This window comes from Podarcis bocagei, assembly GCF_964188305.1.
Source record: "Podarcis bocagei genome assembly, chromosome: 11".
NCBI classification, from domain to species: domain Eukaryota; kingdom Metazoa; phylum Chordata; class Lepidosauria; order Squamata; family Lacertidae; genus Podarcis; species Podarcis bocagei.
Genome location: NC_138136.1, coordinates 6281456 through 6307943, shown reverse-complemented (window position 1 = coordinate 6307943; position 26488 = coordinate 6281456). Strand labels below are relative to the sequence as shown.

The following is a 26488-nucleotide window of genomic DNA, read 5'->3' as shown; positions in this document are numbered from 1 at the left end:
CACTGAGATATGGATTGCAATTCTGTCAAATTAATTTGTTGAAAGTCAAAACAGTTAAGTTTTCTAGGCTGCAGCTCTCAACAGATTGTCAAACACACATTTGTCTCTAGGACCTTTGGATTAATCTGAGAAAGTATTCAATATTTAGACACAAATTTTAGGCATTAGGATCTAAGCAGTGTGATCTTCTGTCATTAGTGTCATCCACTGACCCTTCTGTACATGGGTGATGTTGTAAACTAATTTAATTTCAATTATTTGATCTGAACAGTTAACCAAATGTATGAATATTTTGACTCTCGACCAGACAAAGCAGCATTGATTTCTTTTTAGATTTTTTTGTGACTATTCTCCTAGATTTCCTAAATGTTATGTTATGTTTTATTTATATCTCTTATGTTTTATTTATATATCACTTTTCGGCCCCAACCTCTATTTAGTTGCAAACCATTACGTTTTTATTGTTATGGCAACCAGTTAGTATGCTATACAGGTAATGTGAATTTTCAAATTGGAATCTTGATTTATATCAATGATTTAAATTGGTCTTCTCTCTCTCTCTCTCACTCTCTGATGTTTAAATCCTAATTTAAAAGCTCTCGTTTTCACGTACAGCATAAATGCTGCTAATGTTCCTTGGAATTTAGGAAAATAAGTCTAGAGAATTAGGCAGTTAGCACCCAGGATCTCAGTTGCTGTTGTGATCAATTGTGTAACATGGCCTGGATAAAAAGCAATGTTTCTTGATACCAGCATGAAAAGGGCAGCACACCAGTTCTGAAGTCCAGCACACCAACCCCACGAAGTGATGTGCCAACCCCAGGAACCAGTGCCACTCCAGGCCTTCGTCCAGGCCTTGGCAAACCTCCATCAATGGACCCTCTGGTCAACCAAGCAGGTAACACAAACCTCTTTTTTTTAATAAAATATTTATTGAAGTTTTAAACCATGAAACCAACCTTCCAATCAAACCCCAAAAGAAAACAACATTACCACACACAAAGAAATACAATAACAAAAAGAAAAAACATGAAAAAGGCATAAAAGAGAAAAAAACATAAAAATCCAAATTTTTACATATTGTTTTCATAACCCTACTTCCTGACTTCCTCGCATCTCCCTTTTCTGTGTTCCTTTTTACACAAATCATGTTCAGCAATATCTTACCCTCTTTCAAATCTTAGTCTATATTATGCATTTCAACCCAGTGTGTCTCCAGTTTTTCCCTTTATATCCTTTTGGTTGCGTTTGACACAGTGTATTCTAATTTTTTCACCCTTATCTTTTGAAACATTTGTTACATATTCCTTATACTTATATCACTAATGCCACTTTGTCTTTATATCTTGCATCATTTTAGCATTTCAACATTTTAACATTCCAACACTTTACAATGTTTTTGCAAGTAGTCTTTAAACTTCTTCCAGTCCTCTTCCACTAGCTCTTCTCCCAGGTCTCGGATTCTGCCAGTCATTTCTGCCAACTCCATATAGTCTATCACTTGCATCTGCCATTCTTCCAAGGTGGGCAGTAACACAAACCTCTTTTGATGTTGTTTCCTTCATGAATACTTATAATCATTATCAAGAAGAATGATGTGTTAATAGCTCCCCTAGCTTGTGTCTGTCTCTCTCTGTTTCTGATGTGTTTGCATGCTGCTGCCTTCTGAAATACTAACATAGTTTGAATTTCTGATCATTATTCCAAGTGCTAGTTCCTTTCTGAAACTATTATCCCATATTTGAGACTGAGACAGCTAATGTTTGTTGAAGTGCGCATAATGACAAACACGGAACGGCACCATGTGCATTTGCGTGCTAACTGCAGTCGGTTGCAGCACCAAATGTTATAAATTATGCCCAGTCTCGAAAGAAATATGCCCAGCGACCTCTGGAAGTGTTTCTCATGGGGTGTGGGGAGTGTGAGAGAGAGTGCTGCAGGCATTCAGGATGTGATGAATATTATCTACATTTTCATGTGCCTCTTTACATCTGCTTCTTTAATGGGCAAATGTTAAAAGCTATCACATTCAGTATTGTTGAAATGGGTTTATCGCAATCGTATGCACAGTTCTATAATAATTTTTTTTGAGAACTAGTAATTGATCAAAGTTAAAATTATAGAGCACTTAACGGAATTCAACTATGGAACACTCTAAAGCATATTATTTGCTTCAGAGAAGAAGGAGGCTGTACCCTCCCCTCACTTCTACCTGTCGGTCCCCTTTTACTATAGCAGCCATCTCCTCCGCCCCCCAATCATTGCTGGGGACACGGCTTAGGCACCACTACCCTGGCCAACCTTGGGGTGAGGGCTACAGCCCCTTGGCTCCCATGTTTCTGGAATCCATAAGTATGCAGGTTCTGGTCTACACGGCTGCAATTTGGAGATGATGTTAAGCACGGTTTGGATTATAGCTAGCGCTGTGGACACAATAGTTTGGGTTTTGTGGAAGAAGCACCCATGTGGAATTCCAGGGTGCCTGTTGCTTTCTGTAAGAGGGACGACAAAGGAAACTGTCCTGCGCATCAATATGTCTTCTTATTGTATTGCAGCTGCTGGCTTGAGGACACCTCTTGCTGTTCCTGGACCGTACCCTGCTCCGTTTGGAATGGTACCACATGCTGGCATGAATGGAGAGCTGACCAGCCCAGGAGCAGCCTATGCCAGCCTGCACAACATGTCCCCGCAAATGAGTGCTGCTGCAGCCGCAGCCGCTGTGGTTGCCTATGGGCGATCCCCTATGGTAGGCTTGCAAACTGAACTGGGTGGGGACAGGGCTCACCGAGAGAAACCTCTATGCAACATTTGGCATTGTCAAGCTCCTGGGATATAACAGCAGCAGAGACTTTACTGCTCTGCCATGTGGCTCATGAAGCTACATGGCAGGAGTAGCTGAAACTACTTTCCCCCTTATTTAAAAAAATGAAGGGTGTATCTGTCCTATTTATGCATGCTGTCTAGTTTTTGAAAGCAGCCTTCATTGCCTTGCTCCATTAAAAGGTAGCTTGAAACCATAAAATTGTTTCATTGGTTTGCTGAGCACTTGATTATTCTCTTGGGGAAGAAGATATATACACTTAGTGAGTATCTGACATTCATTTTGTTGCATACAGGATTTTCTGTTTCTGTTTCTGTTTTTGTATCATTGAAATAGAGCAAAGATGGGAAACCTGTAGCCCTCCAGAAGTTCTTCAGCTCCCATTAGCTCCAGCCATCAGAGATGATGGGAGTTGTAGTCCAACAAATACATGGAAGGCAACAGCTTCCCCATCCCTGAAATAGAGGGTCCTTCTCCTTGTATATCATAGCATACCATATATATCATAGAAGCACACATCCATCACATATTGTCTCTGCTTTTTGAGACCCTAGTCTTCCAAAGGACCCCTGACAGTTAAGTCCAGTCGCAAATGACTCTGGGGTTGCGGCGCCCAATTTGCTTTATTGGCCGAGGGAGCCGACGTTTGTCCACAGACAGTTTTTCCGGGTCATGTGGCCAGCATGACTAAGCTGCTTCTGGCGAAACCAGAGCAGTGCATGGGAACGCCGTTTACCTTCCCGCCAGAGCAATACCTATTTATCTACTTGCACTTTGATGTGCTTTCGAACTGCTAGGTTGGCAGGAGCTGGGACTGAACAACGGGAGCTCACCCCATCATGGGGATTCGAGCCACCGACCTTCTGACTGAGAAGCCATAGGCTCAGTGGTTTAGACCACAGTGCCACCCACGTCCCAGTATAATAATAATAATAATAATAATAATAATAATAATAATAATAACAACAACAACAGAGTCTGGGACACCTCTGGAAATCGTCTTGAGCACAATGGCACCCACAGGCATTTGATTGGTGTCTTCTGTCATAAACTTTGACTAGACATTGGCTTGCTTCAACTGACTATCAACCACTGTTGGTCAAGGTTCGGATGACATAGCAAACTGCAGTTAAGTCTAGAAAAAGAGAAAGCTTCCAAACACCTCATGCCACACCAGAGGAGGAAGGGGAAGCACAAATGTTCCAAACTCACTACAGATCTCCCATTATGTCCAAATGAAGCCAATATGTGGTCTTTCAAGGCCTTCAGAAACATGCTTTAGACATGTCTTGTCTATAACCTTTGAACACACACACTTACTTTTTGGGGGGCACAATATCATTCATTATTAAATTGTTTTGTTTATAACAAAAATCCACACTCTCATCATCACTACAAAGGAATTATAAATTCAAAAGTGTTGATATTTATTGCAGATAAAATCAATACAGTAAAGTTGTTCAAGGCTACGATGTACTTTGTTGTATGCATGATTTGTCTACCACAAAATGAGGCATGCATGAATATAATTTGCCTTGCATGCACCTATTTGCATTGGCCAATAATAAACAGACCCCCATATCTGGTTAACTTGGGTTTTGAAGAAGCCATTTCATTGTTACATTCACATGAGGTATAAAATCAATGCCTGTCTGTCTTGAGCTTCATGCTGTGAGAGCCATTGCTTATGTAGCCAAAATGGCCGCAGCCATGCAGAAGGGTGAAGTATAAGCAAGTTTGCACAAAACAAAAACAAAAACAGAAGGAGGGGCGGGAGATTTGCAGAACAGCCCAGTGAAGGCTGAGCTTGGTTCAGTGGCTGTGGAATGCCAATGCTTTTTTGTTCTGGTGCAGCCAATGGGGAAAGTGTGTTTTCTAAATGGTCAGCGAGTTCTGAGACATCTATTTGCTCATTATCAGGTTGGATTTGATCCTCCCTCTCATATGAGAGTACCCGGCATCCCTCCAAATCTGACTGGAATCCCTGGAGGAAAACCGTAAGTAATGTCTGACAGCATAACTAAGTCTAAATCAGCCAGAGCTCATTCTGTTTACCTTTTGTCAACACATGACAGTTCCACAGGGGAAGGTACGTGGAGTTTTCCAGAAACGTTACAGCCAGCTGCTGATAAGGATTTTCAAAATACAATCACCAATAGCATTTTCATACTGTTTTTATTTCTAGTGCATGCCATTTCGCTGGCATGTTAGAAGCAATTGGCAAGATGTGCTTCTCTTTTCCTAGAACTTTGCCTCACCAGACTGCTGAGGAGGAATTTAGTACTTGGGTGGAATAATGAAAATATGTCCTTGTTTTGATTTGTTTTTAATCTGAAAAACTCTCCTGTGAAGATAGGAATTCCTGTTTCTAATTTTAGTATGATCTGAAGATTTATTTAATTTTTAGGAAACACTAAAATGGGAATCTGTACTTCTCACTTGCATGGAAACATGGCTGTGCATTCCATGCCATTTGTGGCTTTTGCATGTAGATTTTGAGAGCTTCTACTTCTTTATTTTCTGGCCTGTGTGGTTATTCAGAGCAGTGGCAGCTGATGCCCACTAGACCTAGAGGAATGGCCAGGTTGTTGGGGGTTTCTCCCCATCCCTTGCAATGCTACTGTGGACACTTTGGCATTATACTCTTAGAAATAGTACTTCACTAAATTTTCAATTTCTTGTGTGGGTTCATGCCAAAGAAGTTATGCATTTCTTAGAAGTAAACCACACTGGATTCCATGACTTCGCTCCCTGCTAGGTATTCATAGGATTGCAGCCTGAATTGGTTCATCTTAAAAGAGCCACACAGGATTGTTAACAGGGGAACAGATCTATGGGAAACTATTGTGCATTCCTCACCACCCCAAATGTGGAATGGAGAGATATAAAGTGGACTGAGACCTGGGAGTCAAGGGTTAAAATCAGCCGTGAAACTCCCTGTGTGACCTTGCACCAGTCATTGTCTCTCAGCCTAAACTGCTCCACAGGGCTACTGTGAGGAAAGCAAGAGGCGAAAGACGACCCATGTATGCTACTTTCAGCTCCTTGGAGGAAAGGTGGAATGGATATAAGCATAATACTGATAAATAGGGGGGGGGGCAAAATAAAAAGTCTTATATCTGGCAATATCCTGATTTTGGATTGGATTGAATGGAACACAGGCTTGCAAAGACATGCATCTGATTGGGTGGGGAGGCTCCTGCTAGTTCTGCCCCAACGCTGGGGCACTTCCAGGGTGTTTCTGAGGGACTTGGATTGACGAGAGTTAATTCCCCAAGAAACAAAATCAACATGGAGGTTCAGAGGGGGTTCCCTGGTACTCCCATTGAAATTTTCCACTCCTGGAGACAGGAATGGGGCATAGAGGTGATTGTGATTGGCTGTGCCGCCCAGAGATGTGATTGGCCAGCACAGGAGAGGAAGCATTGTCCAGAGTGCCTTGCAATGTGAGGTACTGTATCAAATATGAATGTACAGAACAGAGAGGCTTTGAGGCTTTAGGGTGGGCAGTGCCCATCTTGCCCTAATGGACCAGGATAATTTGTTGTGATGGTTTGAATTGCATGCTTGCAAAATGTCTGGTGCTGAAAAACTAAAACCAACAGCAATATGAAGCTAATTACCTTTGGTGTCCTGAACAGTTCAATAACCCGGTGGCTGTTATTGTTTGGCCCATGTTTCTTAGAATTTATTTAAAAACAATACTCCATAATACCTAGTTCTACTCCCACCCCCTCTCTTTCTCTCTTTCTCTTTGCTGGACGCAGCTTCCATCTTAGCCTGTGCGTACTATATAAATAGACAAGATAAACTTTGAAAATCCTAGGTGCTGAGCTGATCTCCTTTCATTATTTGCCTTTGAAACGAGGCTGACGCTACGCCTGATCACCCCAAGGCAGCGGGATGCCTTCAGTTACCCATAGCAACTTTCTGATGGCATATCCTTATCTGTGATAGATAAGTCTATTGAAAATTTCTGGTGTAGGAGTACAGATAATGCACCGTCTGCCACAGATTCATATTGACAGCAGGAGAGTTTTCAGCTTCAGTCTGAAAAGCTTGCTTCTTTCAGGCACACAAATCGAGATGTCACATTGAATTTATTTTGTAAATGGGATGCAGCGTCCTTGCTGTGTATCCTCTTCTTAGTAGGGGGGAGATTTCCATTCCCCTCCCAAACAAATAACTGCAACTCCCTCCGTGTCTCAACTGACTGGTGCTCTATTATTTCATACCCAGAGCAAGTTGTGTGTTGCCTTATGTTTGGGTTTGTTTTAAAGCCTTGTGTGCTAGTTCTGTCTTTCCTGAAAATAGCATTTTTGTACAAGCTGATGACAATTAGAATAGAATTGGTTGCTGTTTTTTAAAAAGAAATCAGCCTCTTAGGAGCACACTCTTGTTTTCCATTCTGCTGCTATTGAAAGAACTCCCCCTGGACAGCCTGCTTCCTGTTTCTCCTCTACCACCTGACAACATATTAACAGAATGTAAGGCCCACAACTTTTTTTAAAATAGCCTGGCCCTTGTTAAAGGCTACTTGTCTTTAAAACCCTGAGGTTGACTTTGGGCATTAATGATGTATGCAAATGCTAGAAGCATGGGGATCATGCTTGCTGTGCTGATGTATAGCATTAGCATCCAAACATACTGTAAGCTTCTTTTCAAAAATATAGTCTCCTTTCTACTGCTTGCCATTTTATATAGTAATCCTTGTACACAGTGGAACTTCCAAGTCAGCATGTATAAAATGCTAAAGGTAAAAAGTCAACATGCATAGGATAAGAGTTGTAGTGGCTTTGGCCAATTGTAAACTGACCTAAAAAGTTAGGTGTCCTTCTGTACAGTGGTGTGGGTTTTCTGGAGAAAATTTGAACCGGAAAAAAATGCAGTGCAAATTAGGTTAATTTGCATAGTATTCTTTGCATGGAACATGTACAGTTCACATTAGAAAAGTTACTGATGCCCTAGAGAGTGCTCTAATTTAGCATGTTTATTTTACTTTTATTTAGTAAGCAAAGCTAAAAACTTTAAAATGTTCAACTTGCCTAGCATTCAATTTTCAATATTTATCATTACTAATGAACATGGAAAATTAAAGCACTTACACTTTTTCCAGCTCATATATCACTGCTCTTTTGTTCTTTGAGGTACTGCTTCCCAAATTATTTTCCATGCAAGAGATCCCAGACTGCCTTTTAGACATCAAGGCTGTAGCCTATTTTCTTTCCAAAAGAGTTTCCTTCTGAACTTCTAGTTTATTTGCATCTTTCTGTCTAGTTGTAGTTGTGGTTTATTCTGGTGCAGCCTTTTGTAATTTCACCTCCATACAAAGTAGTAATCCGTGTGATCCCACAGCTTCCTAACTTGTGCATATCTGGATAGTGGAAATGGTATGTGGTCATGTTGATCTTCCGATATAACAATATTGGTCTAATGATCCATAGTTTATTAGTGTGACCCCACACACCATAGACTGAGAATGAGATTTGCGCTCAGGCACTCTATCTTCACTCCCTCTCTTCTCATCCTTTTATGTGCCCAGCTTCAGTGCCACTGTGGAGGAGGGAGTGCCTAGCCCACCACTCCTTCTGTCTAATAGGCCATGGATTAAACTGCAATTGCTAGGTCTGAATGGGACCAATGTGCCTTACTTGACCAGGTAGTTCAAAAGTCTTCGGGCAGCGTGTTGAGAGAGGGAAACTAATTTCGGTTATATGTTGATGGTGATAGGTCCCTGGCTGAGTTTCTTCTGTTTTTTTTTTTTTAAAGGGAGCGCAGACTAACTAAATTGCATAATCAATATTTTAAGCCCTACAGAGAATCTAGCAAATGGGTAACTAGCAGTAAGTGAAAGTACGAGGTGGATGAGGAGAGCACTTTATTTCCTGTTTTACTTCCCTTGGCTCATGTGATGTGCTTCGGGCCTCTAAGCAAGTGAATGCATTGATTCCTCCCTCTCTCCCTTGAATAGCCATGCCTTACTATAAATCATCTAGTGTTGGCATCTGCTGTGAATCACTGAATGGCCAAGGACCTTTTTCAGGGGGCAGGGGAGATGTTGTAGGGCCACGATAAGTAATCTTTAAGCACTGAAGCCATTATTCAAGCTATCTGATCACAAGAACATGGGAAGCTGCCTTCTACTGCCTTAAACCACTGATCCATCTAGCTCAGTGTTGTTTACACGGACTGACAGAGCCTCTCCAGGGCTTCAGGCAAGGTACATTCCCAGCCCTACCTAGAGATGCCAGAGGTTGAGCCCAGGGATCTTCTGCATGCCCGGCAGATGCTGTAACTTGGAAGGTCATGACAGCATTTCTCCAGATAAATTTAGGCATCTGTTCATGTTGATTTGCGTTTTGCACTCAGGAATTGTTATGTGTGAATTGCTGGGGGAGGCAAGGAACTAAAAATAACATTTTCACTTTGCAAATACAACACTGCATCAAAACTGTGCCCATGTGGCTATTTCCCAAGCCAGGTGGCAGTTGTGTGGAAAGAAGCCATGTCACCGGCATTGCACAAGTGGTGAGCTATCTTTGAGCTGCTCCACAACATCTACCTTGCTTGCAAGTGTGAACTGGTACACAGTTATGACTTAGTAACTGAAATAGGCCAGCTATGTGACCTGGGGCTTCCCCTCCCACCTTCTTTTTTTCATCCCAAACAGAGCATACTCATTTCACGTTACTGCAGATGGTCAGATGCAACCAGTTCCTTTCCCCCCAGATGCTCTCATTGGACCAGGAATACCACGTCATGCTCGCCAGATCAACACCTTGAATCACGGGGAAGTGGTGTGTGCTGTCACCATCAGCAACCCCACAAGGCACGTGTACACTGGTGGGAAGGGATGTGTCAAAGTCTGGGATATCAGCCAGCCTGGCAACAAGAGTCCTGTTTCTCAGCTGGACTGTCTGGTAAGTTTATCCTATAGAAACTGGAGTCCAGTATTGAAATATAGGAACTTGGTGAATTTAACTAGGTCATTAGCTAACATCTGAACCCCCTAAAACAGCCTTTCTCAACCTGTGGGTCCTCAGATGTTGTTGAACTACAACTCCCATCACTCCTAGCTAGCAAGGCCAGAGCTCAGAGATGATGGGAGTTGTAGTCCAACAACATCTGGGGACCCACAGGTTGAGAACCACTGCCCTAAAGGGACCCCTAAGTAAAAAATGAAAGTTAAATGTTTTAAACAGTAAGTAATAAAAGCTAAACAATGGAGCTGCAGAGAAACCAAGCCAAGGATCAAATACCTGTTGGGCCCTGAACCTTGCTCTCTTAGATGGAACTCAGAGAGGCAGGGGTGGGTATATAAACAAGCCTACTGAACAAACATAAAATTTACATTTATTGTTTCACCCACTCTGGCCTTTGGCCCTGCCCAGGTATCCCCCTGAAGTTTGCCCCGAAGAGCAAGAAGTTTCAGGCAAAGAAAGGTTCCCTATCTCTGCTTTGCTTCTACATGGCAATGGCAGATAGAACTGGTTTCTTGCTCTCAAGCCTTGCAAGAACCAGTGCCCATCTTCTACAGCTGCTTCATTTTCCCTCGTTGATTTTGGCACCCATTTTGCAGCCTTTACAATTTTGTACCCCCAGAAAGCGGGCAGTGAAGAAGTGAAACCCTTATGGGCCAGCAAATCCGGAGTTTAACTCTGATTTTGTTAAGGATTGGTCAGGTTGATCTTGGGTGAACTGTTTGCCAGATGTAAAATGGTGATGGAGTGGCTTAACAAATGTGGCATTTGTACCAAATACTTAACTTTTATCGTTAATATTTTAGGAACCTTTCATAAGGTTGATAAATATATTATAAAAAGGCCTTACTCTCAAGGTGCATTTTGGAACACTATTGTGTTGGAGGCTCCATGGTTGAAGACTGTTCTTCCTCTTTGCTTGCTCTTCTGGAGCTTCTCCTGATTATTATTTTTTTTGGGGGGGTGCACAGGGGAAGGGGGAAACAGCCCTAGTGGGAGTCTTTGCATGGGCTTCTGCTAACAGAACCAGAGAGTTGAACCTGACTCCATGAAGCTCTATGAAAACAGTAATGCTGATGGTAGTTTTTAATGGGGGTGTTCAAGCCAAGTCCTATACTTACTGTCCCCTTAATGTGTCTTTTTCTGCTGCCACAACGTTACTTGACACCAAAAGAGAACAGTCTCTTGCCATGACAGAATTTGGCTCTGTTGAATTAAGGGAAGTGTAGCACAAAGAGACACAAAAATAATTGCTTTCTCCTTACTAGCACTGCATGATTTGTTACTAGTTTTATCCTTTTGGCTGCTTCAGAATTTTTACCACTCTTAATGTGACTGCTGAAAATGAGCATAATGACAACTGCTGCATTTATGGACTAAAACCTGAAATAGTTGGAGCCTGGGGTTTTCCATTCCTTGATTCCCGCACCCCAAGCTTTTTAGCAACAGGTATTTTTAGGAACTTGGGATATTAATCAAAGAGAGCCTCTGTAACCACTGGGAGCACACTGATTTTGTCCAAAGTGATTTCTTTAGCACTGCACCACACTTTTAGAAAACAAACAAACACTTATCTTGGATCGGGTTCTTTTTGCTATACTTAATGTGCAATAAGATGCTAGAATTGCCATCGCTCATATTGAAAACAATATAAAGAGTTATGCTTTCAAGAGAGAAATTCACTGAATTTTCTTAACTGCTGTCTCTGCTTAGATGTGAACAGTAGAAGACAGGACCGGCAGCGACATGTGTGGGTTGGAAATTATATGTCCTGTTCAGATGATTGTGCAGAGCTACATAAACCATGGTTTATGAAGTGGGCGCTGAGTGCTCCCGAAAATCCTGCTTTGTATTAAGCTGGAGTTCTCCTTCTGAGCTGAAGGATGATATGATCCTGGCTTATTACCCCGGTTTGTGTTAGCTGACAACATTAACTCAGAGTTCCTTGGCTAGGACATAACAGGGAGCTCTGACTTAATACAAAACAAGACCTTCATGCCAAAGCCAGTGCAGGGTGAAAGGAAGAGTGCTCAGCCCTGAAGCTAATGCAACTTTGAATGATTGTCCATGCCAGGCCAGTGAGGTTCAGCTTCAGAGCTTACAGTGCTTAAAGTCTGGCTATCGGATGAAAACATTATCATTGGCATTATTGCAGAGAATGTATATTAACGTCATTGAGATTTGTACCTCCACAGAACAGAGATAACTACATTCGGTCATGTAAATTGCTCCCCGACGGATGCACCCTGATTGTTGGCGGGGAAGCCAGCACGTTATCCATTTGGGACCTGGCAGCTCCAACTCCACGTATAAAAGCAGAGTTGACGTCCTCGGCTCCTGCCTGCTATGCTCTGGCAATCAGCCCTGATTCCAAGGTCTGCTTCTCCTGCTGTAGCGATGGGAACATTGCAGTCTGGGATCTGCACAATCAGACATTGGTCAGGTTAGTTGCTGCTTTTCAGCCAATTTCCTTCCATTCCCCCCCCCCCTTTGTATGTGCAGTTACCATGCAGCAGTATTACACTGTCATGACTGAAAGTGCTAAATTGCCTAAATTAGCAGTTCAGAGTGGGCTGGCCATTGGGGCAAATCAGCAAGATTTTCCTAAGAGATCTATGAAATTTGTCTGGGTTTGGAGACAAATCGGGTTTTCTTCTTCTTGTTGTTCCTGTTGCCCTACCCATTCCTTCTGTTGGATCCCACCGTCACTGCCACCGTCACCAACCACTTGTATTCTGTTCCGTTTCAGTTGAACTGAGCTCATAACATAGGGCAGTTGTAGCCTTTCAGGGAGGAACTAGTGCATTAGAGATGTCCTGAGGCCATCAAATGCCAAGAACTCTACCAAATACACCCATTGTGGCTACAGAAGCCTATCATAGCCTGAGAAGTGGTTTGGGGGAAAGGGCAGCCAGCAGAGATGGAAGAAATGGCGCTGCCCCCTCAATGACTCCAGAGGTCAGCAGACATAAAATTCTAATTACTTCCAGCAATCAGGAGGCTGTGCTTCTGAATCTCCCTTTGTACGGCAACTAGCAAGCCATGAAGGATCCTGTCGCGATGCCCTCCTTTCTTGTTTTCTTTGCACCTAGCTCAGAAGTTCGTACACGTGCTTAGCCATTTTCCTTGCTGAATCAGTTCACCACTTCCCCCCCCCATCTGCTGTCTCATCTGTAAACGTGTCTGAAACAAAATACATGTATCTTCAAGCTGCCCTTTGCAGGGTTGTGTGTATTCTTCCATTCAATGAGAGCTCTGGAAAGCTGCACAATTTGGATATGGTTGGAGAATTCAGCCTCCAGGGAACCTTGGTTTTCTTTTGTTTGTTTACATAACCAGATTCTAGCGCTTGTGGTTGTGAGTGTATACTCAAAAGTGTGTGAATAATGCACACTGAAACCCAGAAGCCTGAAAAATGCCTCAACAAGATTCTCAACAGCAGAGGAATGGGCTCAGTGCTCCCCATGCTTATCAAAATAATTATGCAAACTAGAAAAAATGGTATGCAGCATTTCTTCATTTGCATAATTTGTTGAGAATTGAGATTTTCTTGGTGCAAAATTTAGATTACCTTTGGCCTCAAATCCTTCTGTGTTTTAGTGCCAAGTGTGCAGTGCAGTACCTTTCCCCCTCCACTATACCTACATTCCACAAACCGCTCTTCCAGAGCATGGAAAAAGCCTAGTTATGTGTGCGGTGGCAGCATGACCAGTCACATTCAGGATACAAACTCATGGGAGATTTGGAAACATCTACCATGTTTCCAGCAGTCACTCACTTAGCTCGGATTTAGATAATGTTGTTTATTTACATGTAGTCACAAATCAACATCTCTAGCTTTCAAAAAAACAGCCAAAACCCCCAAAACTGGCTGCTTGCCATCTTTGCTTCCTCAAAGCACAGCAGGTGTGCTCTGCAGACCCCTCTGAAAATGCTGAATGGCCAGAATATTAATAGCTCATTTCCAGGTTATCTAGTTGCCCTCAATTGCTTTTGGCATAGCGTGCATCAGGGGAAAAGAAGAACAAAAAAAGTCCTTTGGTATGTCTGCAAATAATGAGAGAGTGAATAATTTCCAATTGAATTTGCTTCCATCAGGGACAGTTGACAATGTTATAGTGAAATTATGGCACTCCCTGCCCCGCTATTTCTCCCCTATTTCTATTATATGCAAATTACGGGCTGCTCCTTTATCACTTTTGTTGTCTTCTAATGGGCTCTTTCAGATTGGGTTCCTCCCTTTTTTAAGTTACCTGCCTGGTGCACCTAAATACCTTTGCCTATTTCTACTTACTGCGCTACTATCCATATCCTTTCTTGGTTCCCCTCCTGGACATTATGCCACTTCCTGTTCCATATTCCTCAGGGCAACCCACAACACTCATCTGCTTCAGCCCTGCCAGCTAGCTACATTCCTGCTCTGCATCACTGAGACATTCCTGATGTTCTGTTTTGCTATTTGAAAAATAATAATTATAGAATATGTTGAGAATTTAAAACGACTCCTTTTAAAATCCAGTTACGTAAGGTAGGAAATACATACTAAATTACTGACTTTGGCTATAGGAAATAAACCCCTTTTTAGTCAATAAAATGATGCATTTTGAGAGCTCTGATCCCTTAAGAATGCACGTCGCTCCAGTTAGCTGTGTGCTGCTGGCATCTGCTAATAGCTGAGCTCAAGCCATCTTTCAACATGGTCATTTCTACTTCAGAACTCTTTCAGAAACTATTCCAGTTCCTCTGGTGTGAATTCAAGGATATAAGTCTTACACTGTCCAGCTGGATATCTTTGAAAAAGGCCTCAGCATTTCTGCTGTAGGTAGAAGCCAGCTAACCGAAACTTGGTGGTTTGCAGCTTCTGTCTCTTGGCATTAAGTACCTTTTGCCGCCAGTAACCAGTATTTTTTAAAACACCAACACCCGTTTAATGCTTATACTAATGTTGAACTATCCCAAAGCTATTGGCAGTATAGGTACAAATGCACAAGGCAGCTCTTAAATCTTCTATTTAACTAAAAGATAAATAAAAATTAGAAATTATCTCACAAATCCTGTGTGTTCTTTTCCTAGTATATTTTTGGCAGCTAATCAGCCTTCTCTCACCAGCCCCTAGAGGCTAAGTGACTTTTCTTTTCGCAGTCTCTAACACTTCCAGGTTTGGAAGGTAGGGAGTGTGATTAACATAATGTCCACATAAGTAATTTCCTTTCAGGCCTTCAGGATTAAAGAATGAATGTGTACGCACACCTCAATGCGAATGTCTTGGCAAGGCAGTGACTTTTAACTGCTCAAAATAGCTTTATAATATGACAGTGTTTGGTGGACCACAAGACCAACTTTTCATACATCTCAGCTCAATTGGCAGCAGCCCACAATAAATCTCAGCAAGCACAGCCGACATTTGCACCTGTCTTGATACTAATGAGTGGCTATTTAAAGCATCAGAGTTTGGCTACTTAGCATTTCTGGACACTTACAGGCTGAATGAGTCATCTTAATTATGAACTGGGCTGTGTGAACATGGCACTTAAAGAAAATGTCAAAATTCTACAGCAAGGTAGTTCAAAATTCAAGTAAATCCAAAACTTGCCACCTCTGTCGCCTTTATACAAATCAAGCAGCTTTCCATGCCTCCACTTATTTCCTCCCCCCACCCCCCGCTTTTTGCTAGTAATGGAAAAAGGGCAAAGAGCTTTTCAGAGTACTGAAATCCTAAATCCTGACTCCTGGAAACTGTGATCAGCTGAATATCTTGCTTCTAAAACTACAACGAAGCACTCCCTTGCTAAGACATATACTCAGTGTTAGTTCATTTTCTTTATTTAAAAAACGCTTATATTATCTGGATGGCGATTATATGCCTAACTGCAGTTTCTGCTTGTGTGTGATCCATGAAGTGTCATGGAGTGGCCCATGAGAGGAATTCTGCCTTGTGTTAAAGAGCAGCACATTTGCTCTTGATATCTGTGTTTGTCTTAGCTTTTCTCTCCGCAATCCATAATTGTGCACCAACTGGTTTTCAGTCTTTCTTTACTGTGCTAATTGCATAGTGGACCAGACCTTTTCAGTAAGTGAACGTTGTTGTCAGACAGTGAGGCTTGTTCGCTGGAAGGATAAATCACAGCATTAAACAATCACTTTATAAATGTTACTTTTGAGAACAGAGAAAAGAGGTGCAAAAAGCACACTGTTCAGCAAAGAAAGTGAAAATAAAGACAATTCAAGATAAAGACAAATTTCTGGCAAGATATCAGGAGGACCTACAGAAGGGGACTGTGGATGTACTTGCAGAACAGAGGAGAGCACTGGATATCCTGAATCTCTCGTTTGGACAAAAACCACCACCGTCAGAAGAAGAGCAACAACTTGGAGCTGTTGGAGGAGCCTTAAGAAAATAACAAGATGGCTCTGCAATTCCTTAGTTGGAATTGTAATGGACTGAATGGGCCTTTGAAGAGAAGACAAGTATTTCATATTTTGAACAGAGAACAATTGGATTTGATATGTTTACAAGAAACTCACATAACTAGAGCCCACAGGAGATTACTCACAAATAAAAGGTTAGGACAAGAATTTGTCTCATCAGACAAAGTTAAGAAGAGGGGAGTGGTAATATATGTGAAGGAGAAATGGGCTCCAAAAATGATATTTAAAGATGAACAAGGGAGATATCTGGCTGTGGAGATACAAGTACAAGGAGAAAAACTTTTAGTTGTTGGAATTTATGCACCAAATGAAGGCAAATCTGACTTCTTTAAGGGACTTCATGAAACTCTGACGGACTATCTGGATTATAATATGATAATCATGGGAGACATGAATGGCGTGGTCTCCACTAATATGGACAAGGCACAAAGACTAACAGTCACTAAAGAAGGGAGACTCCCCAAGACTTTTTTCGAAATGACAGAAAACATGGACTTGATAGACATTTGGAGAACAAGGAACCCTCTGGAGAGAGAGGGAACCTTCTTCTCCCAAGCAATGATGACCTGGACCAGAATTGACCAAATCTGGGTCACTAGTGGATTGGCTCCAAAGATTAAGAAAGTGGAAATCTGCCCAAAAACTTGCTCCGACCATAACGCCGTGAAGATGGAGATGAAACTCACAATAACCGGTCAATTTAGATGGAGAATGAATGACACCCTCTTTCGAGATAAGGAGATTCTCACGAAGGCCCAAAAGACCTTAAAAGACTATTTTGAAATAAATTTGAGGACTGACGTGGAGAAAAGAGTGATCTGGGACGCAAGTAAAGCTGTTATGAGAGGATTTTTGATTCAACAAAATTCAATAAAGAGGAAAAAACAAAATGAGAAAAAAGAGAAGATCTTGGAAATGATAAAGGAAGGAGAGAGGAAATTAAGAACAAAACCAAAGTCTCAGGACATTTTAAGAGAGATTAAGTTATATCAAACTCAATATATGGAATTGATGAACCAAGAGATTGAATGGAAGATAAAGCAAATGAAACAAAAGACTTTTGAATCAGCAAATAAATGCGGTAAACTTTTGGCATGGCAATTGAAGAAAAGGCAGAAACTAAATACAGTTACAAGCCTAGAGGTTGATGGAAAGAGTATATCTAAACCTAATGAAATTAGAAATTGCTTTTTAAGTTATTTCAAAAAACTTTACACCCAAGGCCCGCAAAATGAAGAAGATATAGACAAATTCCTTGGAAGATATGGATTACAAAATATCTCTCAGCAAAGTAAGATGGACTTGAACCAGAGAATCTCAGAACAAGAGGTAGAGGCTGCCATTCAGAATATGCAATTGGGCAAATCTCCGGGACCAGATGGACTGACTTCTAGATACTACAAATCGTTGAAGGAATGGTTGATTCAACCATTAAGAGAAGTTTGTAATGAGATCCTTGAAGGAAAAAGGGCACCTGAATCGTGGAAAGAGGCATATATCTCACTCATACCAAAGTCAGAGACTGAAAAGACCCAACTCAAGAACTACCGCCCGATATCACTCCTTAATGTGGATTACAAAATTTTTGCAGACATTTTGGCAAAAAGATTTAAAAGAGTTTTGATGGAGAAGATTCATAAAGACCAAGCAGGCTTTCTCCCTAAAAGACACCTAGCGGACAATGTAAGGAATGTAATAGACATTTTGGAAAAGCTGGAGGTGAATATAAACACTAAAGCAGTATTGATCTTTGTGGACGCGGAGAAAGCCTTTGATAATATCTCTTGGAGTTTTATGAGGAAGAATCTTCATGGGATGGGGGTAGGCCAGGGTTTTGAGAATGGTATGGCTGCAATATATTCCGAACAAAAAGCTAAGCTGATTGTAAATAATGTTGTGACTGAGGAACTTAAGATAGAAAAAGGAACTCGGCAGGGGTGCCCAATTTCCCCATTACTTTTCATTTCGGTTCTGGAGGTGTTGCTGAATATGATAAGAAATGACCAGCAGGTCAAAGGTGTGCAGGTCGGAGCTAAACACTACAAGTTAAGAGCGTATGCAGATGACCTAGTATTGACTTTGCAAGAGCCAAACACTAGTACGAAAAGGGTTTTAGAAATAATTCAACAATTTGGCCAGGTGGCTGGATTTAAGTTGAATAAGCAAAAAACTAAAGTCTTAGGGAAAAACCTAACAGATATGGAAAAGGAGAAGTTTCAGGAGGAAACAGGTTTGACAGTGGTTAAGAAAGTCAAATACCTAGGGGTTTATTTAACACCTAAGAATGTTAATTTGTATAAGGACAATTATGAAAAATGTTGGTCAGAGATTAAAAAAGATCTAGAAATATGGTCAAATCTGAAACTGTCAATGTTAGGCCGAATTGCAGTAATTAAAATGAATGTGTTGCCTAGAATGTTATTTTTGTTTCAGACCTTGCAGATTCTTGATAAGATGGAATGTTTTAAGAGGTGGCACAAAGACATTTCGAAATTTGTCTGGCAGGGCAAAAAGCCCCGAATTAAATTCAAAATACTGACTGACGCTAAAGAAAGAGGGGGTTTTGCCCTGCCGGACCTAAAATTGTACTATGAGGCAGCAGCGTTTTGCTGGCTGAAAGAATGGATGCTCCTCGAGAATACAGACATCTTGGATCTGGAAGGCTTCAATAATGCTTTTGGTTGGCATGCATATCTTTGGTATGACAAGGTTAACAGTACCTTTAAAAATCACATTGTTAGAAAAGCATTATTTAATGTCTGGATAAGATACAAAGACTTATTGGAAAATAAAACCCCTAGATGGGTGTCACCAGTGGAGGCTAAAGCAGTGAAGAAACTCAATATGGAGGTCGGATGGCCGAAGTATTGGGAAATTTTAGAACAGGATGGAGACAAGGTTAAACTACAAAGTCAGGAGAAATTGAAGCACAAAGTAGAAAATTGGTTTCAATATCGCCAAATAATGGAAATTTTTAAACAGGATAGGAAAATCGGTTTCCAAGTGGAGAAATCAAAACTAGAGACCGAATTGCTAGAACCCAATACTAAGAATTTATCTAGAATGTATAACTTGCTGTTGAAATGGAACACACAGGATGAAACAGTTAAATCTGCTATGATTAAGTGGGCGCAGGATGTTGGACATAACATTATGTCAGATGACTGGGAATGGTTATGGAACACCGGTATCAAATTTACGGCATGTAATGCCTTAAAGGAAAACATTATGAAAATGGTATACAGGTGGTACATGACCCCAGTCAAGCTGGCAAAAATCTATCATTTGCCCGATAATAAATGTTGGAAATGTAAAGAGACTGAAGGTACTTTTTACCACCTTTGGTGGACATGCCCGAAGATAAAGGTCTTCTGGGAAATGATCTATAATGAAATGAAAAAGGTACTTAAATGTACATTTCCCAAAAAACCAGAGGCCTTTCTCTTGGGCATTGTCGGCCAATTGGTGACAAAGAAGGATAGAAATTTCTTTATGTATGCCACAACAGCAGCAAGAATACTCATCGCAAAGTATTGGAAGACACAAGATTTACCTACTCTGGAAGAATGGCAGATGAAAGTGATGGACTATATGACACTGGCTGAGATGACAGGCAGAATCCGTGACCAACGTAAAGAGATGGTGGAAGAAGAATGGAAAAAATTTAAGAGCTATCTTAAGGACTACTACAAACTCAATGAATGTTAAAATGTTGTGGTTGCTAGAAGTAACAGGATACAGGGATACAAGGTTAGATAATAAAGGAGGACTAAGATGACAGAGATTAGAAGGTAACAACTGGGAGTTGCTAGTTCAAATATGGACACTGGGATGCAGAGAGGGGGGGTATGGGGAAGTCCAAGAAAAGAGGTTTATGAAAATATCTCTGAAAGTATTTTATATGTTTGTTTTGTTTTGTGTTTGTTTGTTCTTTTTAAAAAATGCTGTAAAACCAATAAAAATTTATTAAAAAAAAAAAAAAAGCACACTGTTCAAGACTCCCATATATTTAACTTTTGAATGGTCAGACACACTTAAAATTGACTTTTAAGATGCATGGAGATAAAATTAATGTCTGAAATGACTTCCAGGAGTGGCTTTGTAGTTCTTTCTGCTCACATCCCCTGTTATTTGAACAGTCTTACACATACTTGCACTTTCTAGGAAGAGGTGTGCAAATGCTGTGCCAAGTTAGTGGCACACATAGATCATGACCAACTTCCTTCATACTGACCTCTAATGCCACTATAGGACCACAATCTTATTGTATTAGTTGGCTGAGTTCATGCAAGAGAAGATAGATAGATGAGCAAAAGAAGATAGATAGATAGATGGAGCTTTCTTGGACAATAATTCAAGGTAATTGTTGGATGGTGAGCTCTAGATAGAGAATAACTGGGCATTTTTATGTATGTATCAATGCATGTCTTTTGAAAATCTACCCTGCCTTTCATTGGACCACATGTGTAAGTTATGTATCATAAAAACTAAATCTAAACCATCAGATCTAATTCATAAATCAATGGGAGCAGCTAAAACACCACAGTTAAAATGTCCATCTTATAGCTGCAGAGCGGCTCTGATACTTCCAGCCTGAACCTACAGCCTAGCAACCAGCAAAAGTATGAGCACATAAAGGGACATTTATATCTTTAAAACACTTTTGCCTACTCTTCATTGTAAATACAGTTCTAGAGAGAGGGTTGCAGTTTAAAATACAAGTTCATGAACACAGCACAACAAAGATGGTGAACCTGTTGCCCTCCATAGCTTGTTGGACTCCCGTGCCCATCAGCCACATCCAGCATAGCCATTGGTTGAGAAAAATGGGAGTTATAGTTCACCAATCCCTGTAAGGCCACACATTCCACATCCCTATAATAAAATTATGATTTAAGAAAGGCAGGTCTATCCTGGCACTAAACCCCAACAAAGGTCTGGGCAAATAGCTTCAATTGTCATCAGAATCTCAGTAAGGACAGTGCCAGTTGTATCTCGAGGGTAGAGAGCTCCAAAGCTAAGGCATCACCCCAAAAAAAGGCTCTCTCTTGCGTTGCCACACAGCAAGTCTCAGCTAGAAGAAAACATTTGAATCTCTTCATCATGTTATGTTTATCTGTCCTATGTACAGTTCAGCTCGTGCTAGTATACTAAATTCCATAATCCAGCCTATGGCTGACAAACCAGTAGACCTACAGCTTGCCTGGGTTCTTCAAGATGTAGATCCTTATATTACCCTACAGGTTGCTAAATTCCTAACAGCCATCCTCTCGTACAAGAGACGGAATGGAATGTTAGCTGATTATTGATAGTTCTAAAAATTTTCGATAATGACATTGATTTTATTGATTTTAGCGTAGTGCTTAAATTTTTAATCTTAATCTTAATTTTTTCTGTTGAATTGCCAATATTTGTCCTTGTGAGCTGTGAATTGTGTTATATTATTTGTGGCATGTCCGTGATCGCTGTTTTATTTGATTTGTTTTGTGTGTTGTGCTTCATGATGGGCGTAAAGCCGAATAAACATTTTGATTGATCTCAGCTAGAAGTGGCACTGCCAAGAAAGGGAGCCGATCCCTTTCTTGAGAGGGTGCCCAACTACACCTCTGAAGGGAGGGCATTTCACAGAAGACACCACAGTGTTCAAGCACTCTGCTTATTTAGGCCCTAGCTCACACAGGGCTTTCTAAGTAACCACATGCCTATACTAGACATGGAGAAAGCTTGGGGTAGACTGGCTCACCTGTCATTTACCTGAGCAAAGGAGGCAGCATAATTTTCTAATGTGGGCTTCTGGAATAAAGAGCTTCTGCTTCCTCTCTTGTTGCAGACCTTGTGACTGGAGCAGCTTAGTTCTTGCCAGGCTTCCTGAGCAATAAGTATTGGTTGCCAATTTGTTGTGGTTCACTTCTTGCCCTCGCTTGTGTTGGTAAAAGTCAGAGAAAATAAAAGGAGAGCGCGAGCTGATAACTCCTTGAATTTTCAGACCAACGACTCCAGACATGCCATGTTGATTCATAGGGTGTCCCATGACAGTCGTTCTGCGCCTTCCTCTTTTGCTTTTAAAGCATGAAGCTGAAGCTAATTGCTGGTGGTAAAAGGCAGGCAGGCGCCTTAGAACATTCCAGTTTAGGGATTAAGGAAGGCTCGAGCCGACTCTTTGTTACCAAGAGTAGGGATTTCCAAATGCCGAGATTTAAAATGTAAAACATTGTTGAATAATGATGGCTGCTCATGACCTGTTTGCTACCAAGGGCATCATTTTGCAGGCTCAGCCAACACAAGTAAAAAGATTAGGTTTATTGGATCCCTTCCTGCATGTGTTTATGTAGCTGAAGTATTTTTTTTTTATGCTCTTGATTCACAGCTTAAACAAAGCCTATAAATAACTGGCTGCCTCTGTTGAGGCAATTTGTCCTCTGTACTTTGAGTTTAGCCTAGGAGCCTGTTAAGCTTTTTTTTTTTTTTTAATATTTCCAGGTGTCGTCATCGTGAATTAATTACAGTTTTTCAAACTGTCAACTTACCTTTTCCAAAATCTCTGCTAATGTTCACTTAGTTCCTGTTTAGACGATTAGTGGCACATTCCATGTGCCTTGGCACCTGCAAAATAGTTTTTTGTACAGTGCGGTATTTTATGTCAGGTTGGGGTGGGCAAGCAGTGTTGCTGCTTGCCACACATCAGGTGATGTGGAGGAGATGACACACAGAGAGAGTCCAAAACTAACAACACAACAGTGTTTACCTTGAGTTCTGGCAGGAAATCATTATTCAATCTGGTTTGTTTTATCAGGCAATTCCAGGGCCACACAGATGGAGCCAGCTGTATTGACATTTCTAATGATGGTACCAAGCTCTGGACGGGAGGCCTGGACAACACTGTAAGATCCTGGGACTTGAGAGAAGGGCGGCAGCTACAGCAGCATGACTTCACATCCCAGGTGCCTAGTATTCCTTGCTGCAAATTTCAGGCACTGACTGGTGTACTGAACAACTTCCATCTTATCTTGGTTATTAACTTCAGAGTGAAGTCAGAGTATTAATGCTAGCAAAATTATTAGCACCACATCTGCTTTTATTATTCACACAGGCTTCTGGTATAGTCTCAGGCTGCTTTCAGCCAAAGCATTTACTGTGGAGCAAAGCTTTTATTGTTAATGAAGCATCCATTGGGGTAATCCGACAGCTTTGGAATAAAAAGGTATCTTAAAACACTGGACTCTGCTAAGAATGCAGCTTGGCATTTTTGCCTGGGATGGGGTGGTGAAAGCAAAGGAGGTGGAAATGTCCCAGAACACTGACAAAGCATGTGTGTCATTGCTTCACATAATGCAAAATTAGCATGCACCCTTCTTATTTAATAAACAATCAGTGCTGCCATTTGGACTCAAATAATGATTTCTTGTTCTAAAAGAGATGCAAAATGACTTGTGATGGCACAGTCAGAAATAAGTCCTATTGAATTTAATGGGGCTTACTCCCAGGTAAGTGGTTTATGATTGCAGCCCTAGTGTATTGTCTCTTGTTTCCTTCCTTCCTTGCTAATATTTGCAAGAAAAATAAAGGGTTCTTTCTCTCTCTCTCTCAAAGATTTTTTCCCTTGGCTACTGCCCCACTGGTGAATGGCTGGCTGTGGGAATGGAGAGCAGTAATGTGGAAGTGCTTCATGTAAATAAGCCAGACAAATACCAGCTTCATCTGCATGAGAGCTGTGTGCTGTCACTCAAGTTTGCTTATTGCGGTAAGTTGGAAGAAGAGCGGCTCAAAGTCACCAGTATTTCTACAAGCCAATCACACCTGAGCTGAACGTCTCAGGGCAAGGCACCTGAATGCTTTCATTTATTTTGGTTTAACAGCTGGAAAATAAAGGTAACACCCTATTACCGGCTCCCCCAGGAGGTTAGTGAGAGGTAGCTCATGCCTATAAAGTCGCAATATCATCAAAGCAGCTTTCATACGCAGCTGGTGGCCCATAGTTTGCTTAGGTTGTGAGGCTATAGAATGTTGGAATATCAAGAGTTTTGAATGATGCCCGTTGCTTTACTGAGCTAGTTATGCCTTTTTAGTTAAATCATTTATAAAAACCCACAAAGGTGGATTTGTCCTGGATGAGGAGAGCTTGGGGATGCCCTGCGGCTGATTTCAGGCACTCTTTGTTGGTTAACCATGCATCAAATGCTTGTCAAAATGACAGGCCCCTGAATTTAGTAGGCTACTATACTGGTTTTCTGTAAAGTGACTTTGTGCAATCTTTCACAGCCTACCCCCCGCCCCCACCTGCAAAGCTGTTAACATGGGGAACATTTTAGGCATATGATAAAAGTGCTTTTAGATACAAGAGAATATGAAAAAAAAAATACGCAAGTCTGTCTGTTAGTGTCAATTATTTGACTGTGTTTTCATTGATGGTCACATTACAGGCAAATGGTTTGTAAGTACTGGAAAAGACAACCTCCTAAATGCCTGGCGAACCCCATATGGTGCAAGCATATTCCAGGTAAGAAGAACAGCATATCAATGAAAGGGATTTGAACCTCGTGGTGGTGGGTGAGGTGTAGGAACAAAGATATTATTACCAGTCTTACACTTTCACCAAGGAGCTCAGGGAAGTGGACAAGGGGTTATCCTGTTCTGTGCATGTATCTTAACACAAGTGACTTTTTAAACCAGAACGTGGTATGTTCTAGAAAAGAATAAACAAGAGGGACACACCGACACTCATACTGCGTACATTTATACTATAACTCTGTTCTTTTTCTTCTAGTCCAAAGAGTCATCTTCTGTACTTAGTTGTGATATCTCCGTGGATGATAAATACATAGTTACCGGCTCTGGAGACAAGAAAGCTACTGTCTATGAAGTTATCTACTGAGAAATTCTGTTGGAGACATAACGAGTTGAACTGGGCCAAAACATTCTTAATGTGTAGACATAGAAAGATTTTACCTTTCTTAATTAAAAAAAAGAAAAAAAAGAGGAAGAACTTGATTTCCACAATGTCACACAAAGCTATTCAACACGTATTAAACAGAAGGCAGCATTTCGGTATCCAGCTCCTGGATCGATGTGAAGCAAGAAGGCAAAATGGATTAATGTAGCATAGTTTTGATGGATTTTAAAAGCAGAGTCTGCTGAAGATTGTTGAAGCCTTTGGGTTGGTTTCCCCCCCTCTTTATGACCTCATAAAAATCATGCTCATTGCTTGAATATGCGGGATTATGTTTCAGCACTTGCAATTCCACCTGCATTCTTGTCTTGTGTAGAGCAGTGGTATCTTGGATAAACTTGTTTCCTGGTTTTGCCTCTTGGGATATGGGTTTTTGTATTTTTTGTTGAAGATCAAACATTTGTATAAATTGTAAATATATTTGGTTTAATACAGTAAAGGCTTTAGTATCAATAAATGGTCTCTTTTTTCTCTCTCTCTACCCCAATGCCCCTTAAATCATTTTTTTAAAAAATCATTTTATGGTCTAAATTTTGTAACAAGCTAGAGTAGAGTTTTTGCAATATTTGATAAGGTCTTTCTAGGGTGCATCAAATACTAGTCCTAACAAGAAAAGATCCAGCACATCTCCTTTGAGTAAAACTTAGTTGGACACAACGCTCTCTGCTGAGCTCGGAGGCTTATTTTACTAAAAGCAGTTTTCTTCAAACTGATTGTATTCAGAATTCACATTTGTACTGCAGAAAACAGAAAAGCAGTAACTTTTACATTCAGAAAATAATCTAATTTTAAATTTTGAGGAATTGTTTATTCAAAATGTTTGTAAGTGAATGTTTAAGGATTTAAATGCTATGGTAAACAAGCTCGAGGTTTGTATCCCATGGAAGTTTGCTACTTTGCAGCAAAAAACCCCCACACAAGAGCAGTCCTATACGTTGCCCCTTCTGGGCCATTCCATTGCTTTCAAAGAAGGAAAAGAGTCAAGGGCTTAGGGAAGAATTACATTATTTTCCAAGTGCAGGTTATCTGCTTTTATGAAAGTGGTACAGGTTTGCAGTCTTAGAAAGTGAAGGAATTCTTTATGCTTTTGAAGGTTAGCTTTCTTGGGCATTTGCCTACTGTTTTGCTTGCAGGTGCGTTGGCCAGCTTCTCGACATTGATGCAAAAGTGTCACCTGGAAGCCAAATCAACACAACATTGGCTTAACTACAGACACAGCTTCCCATTTGGAAACAGATTTCCTTTCTTGCATCTAGTGCCCGAAGAGACATTAGTTTTCTTTTCAATTTATATGCTCATTCTACCGAATCC

The 26488-nt window shown here is 40.9% G+C and overlaps 1 protein-coding gene across 2 annotated transcripts in view; it reads left to right on the top strand.

Moving 5' to 3' along the window:
- The window catches only part of LOC308597684 (transducin-like enhancer protein 1), a 77782-nt gene extending 52148 nt beyond the window's left edge, over window positions 1–25634 (top strand). For both annotated transcript variants that reach the window (XM_081213666.1, XM_081213665.1), the window contains exons 12-20: window positions 754–898; window positions 2556–2746; window positions 4742–4818; window positions 9492–9741; window positions 11997–12244; window positions 23024–23171; window positions 23821–23971; window positions 24651–24727; window positions 24995–25634. In XM_081213666.1, coding sequence (XP_081069792.1) covers window positions 754–898; window positions 2556–2746; window positions 4742–4818; window positions 9492–9741; window positions 11997–12244; window positions 23024–23171; window positions 23821–23971; window positions 24651–24727; window positions 24995–25102 — 1395 coding nt within the window. In that variant the 3' untranslated portion in view covers window positions 25103–25634. The remainder of the gene's footprint in view (window positions 1–753; window positions 899–2555; window positions 2747–4741; window positions 4819–9491; window positions 9742–11996; window positions 12245–23023; window positions 23172–23820; window positions 23972–24650; window positions 24728–24994) is intronic.
- Window positions 25635–26488: the final 854 nt, after the last annotated feature.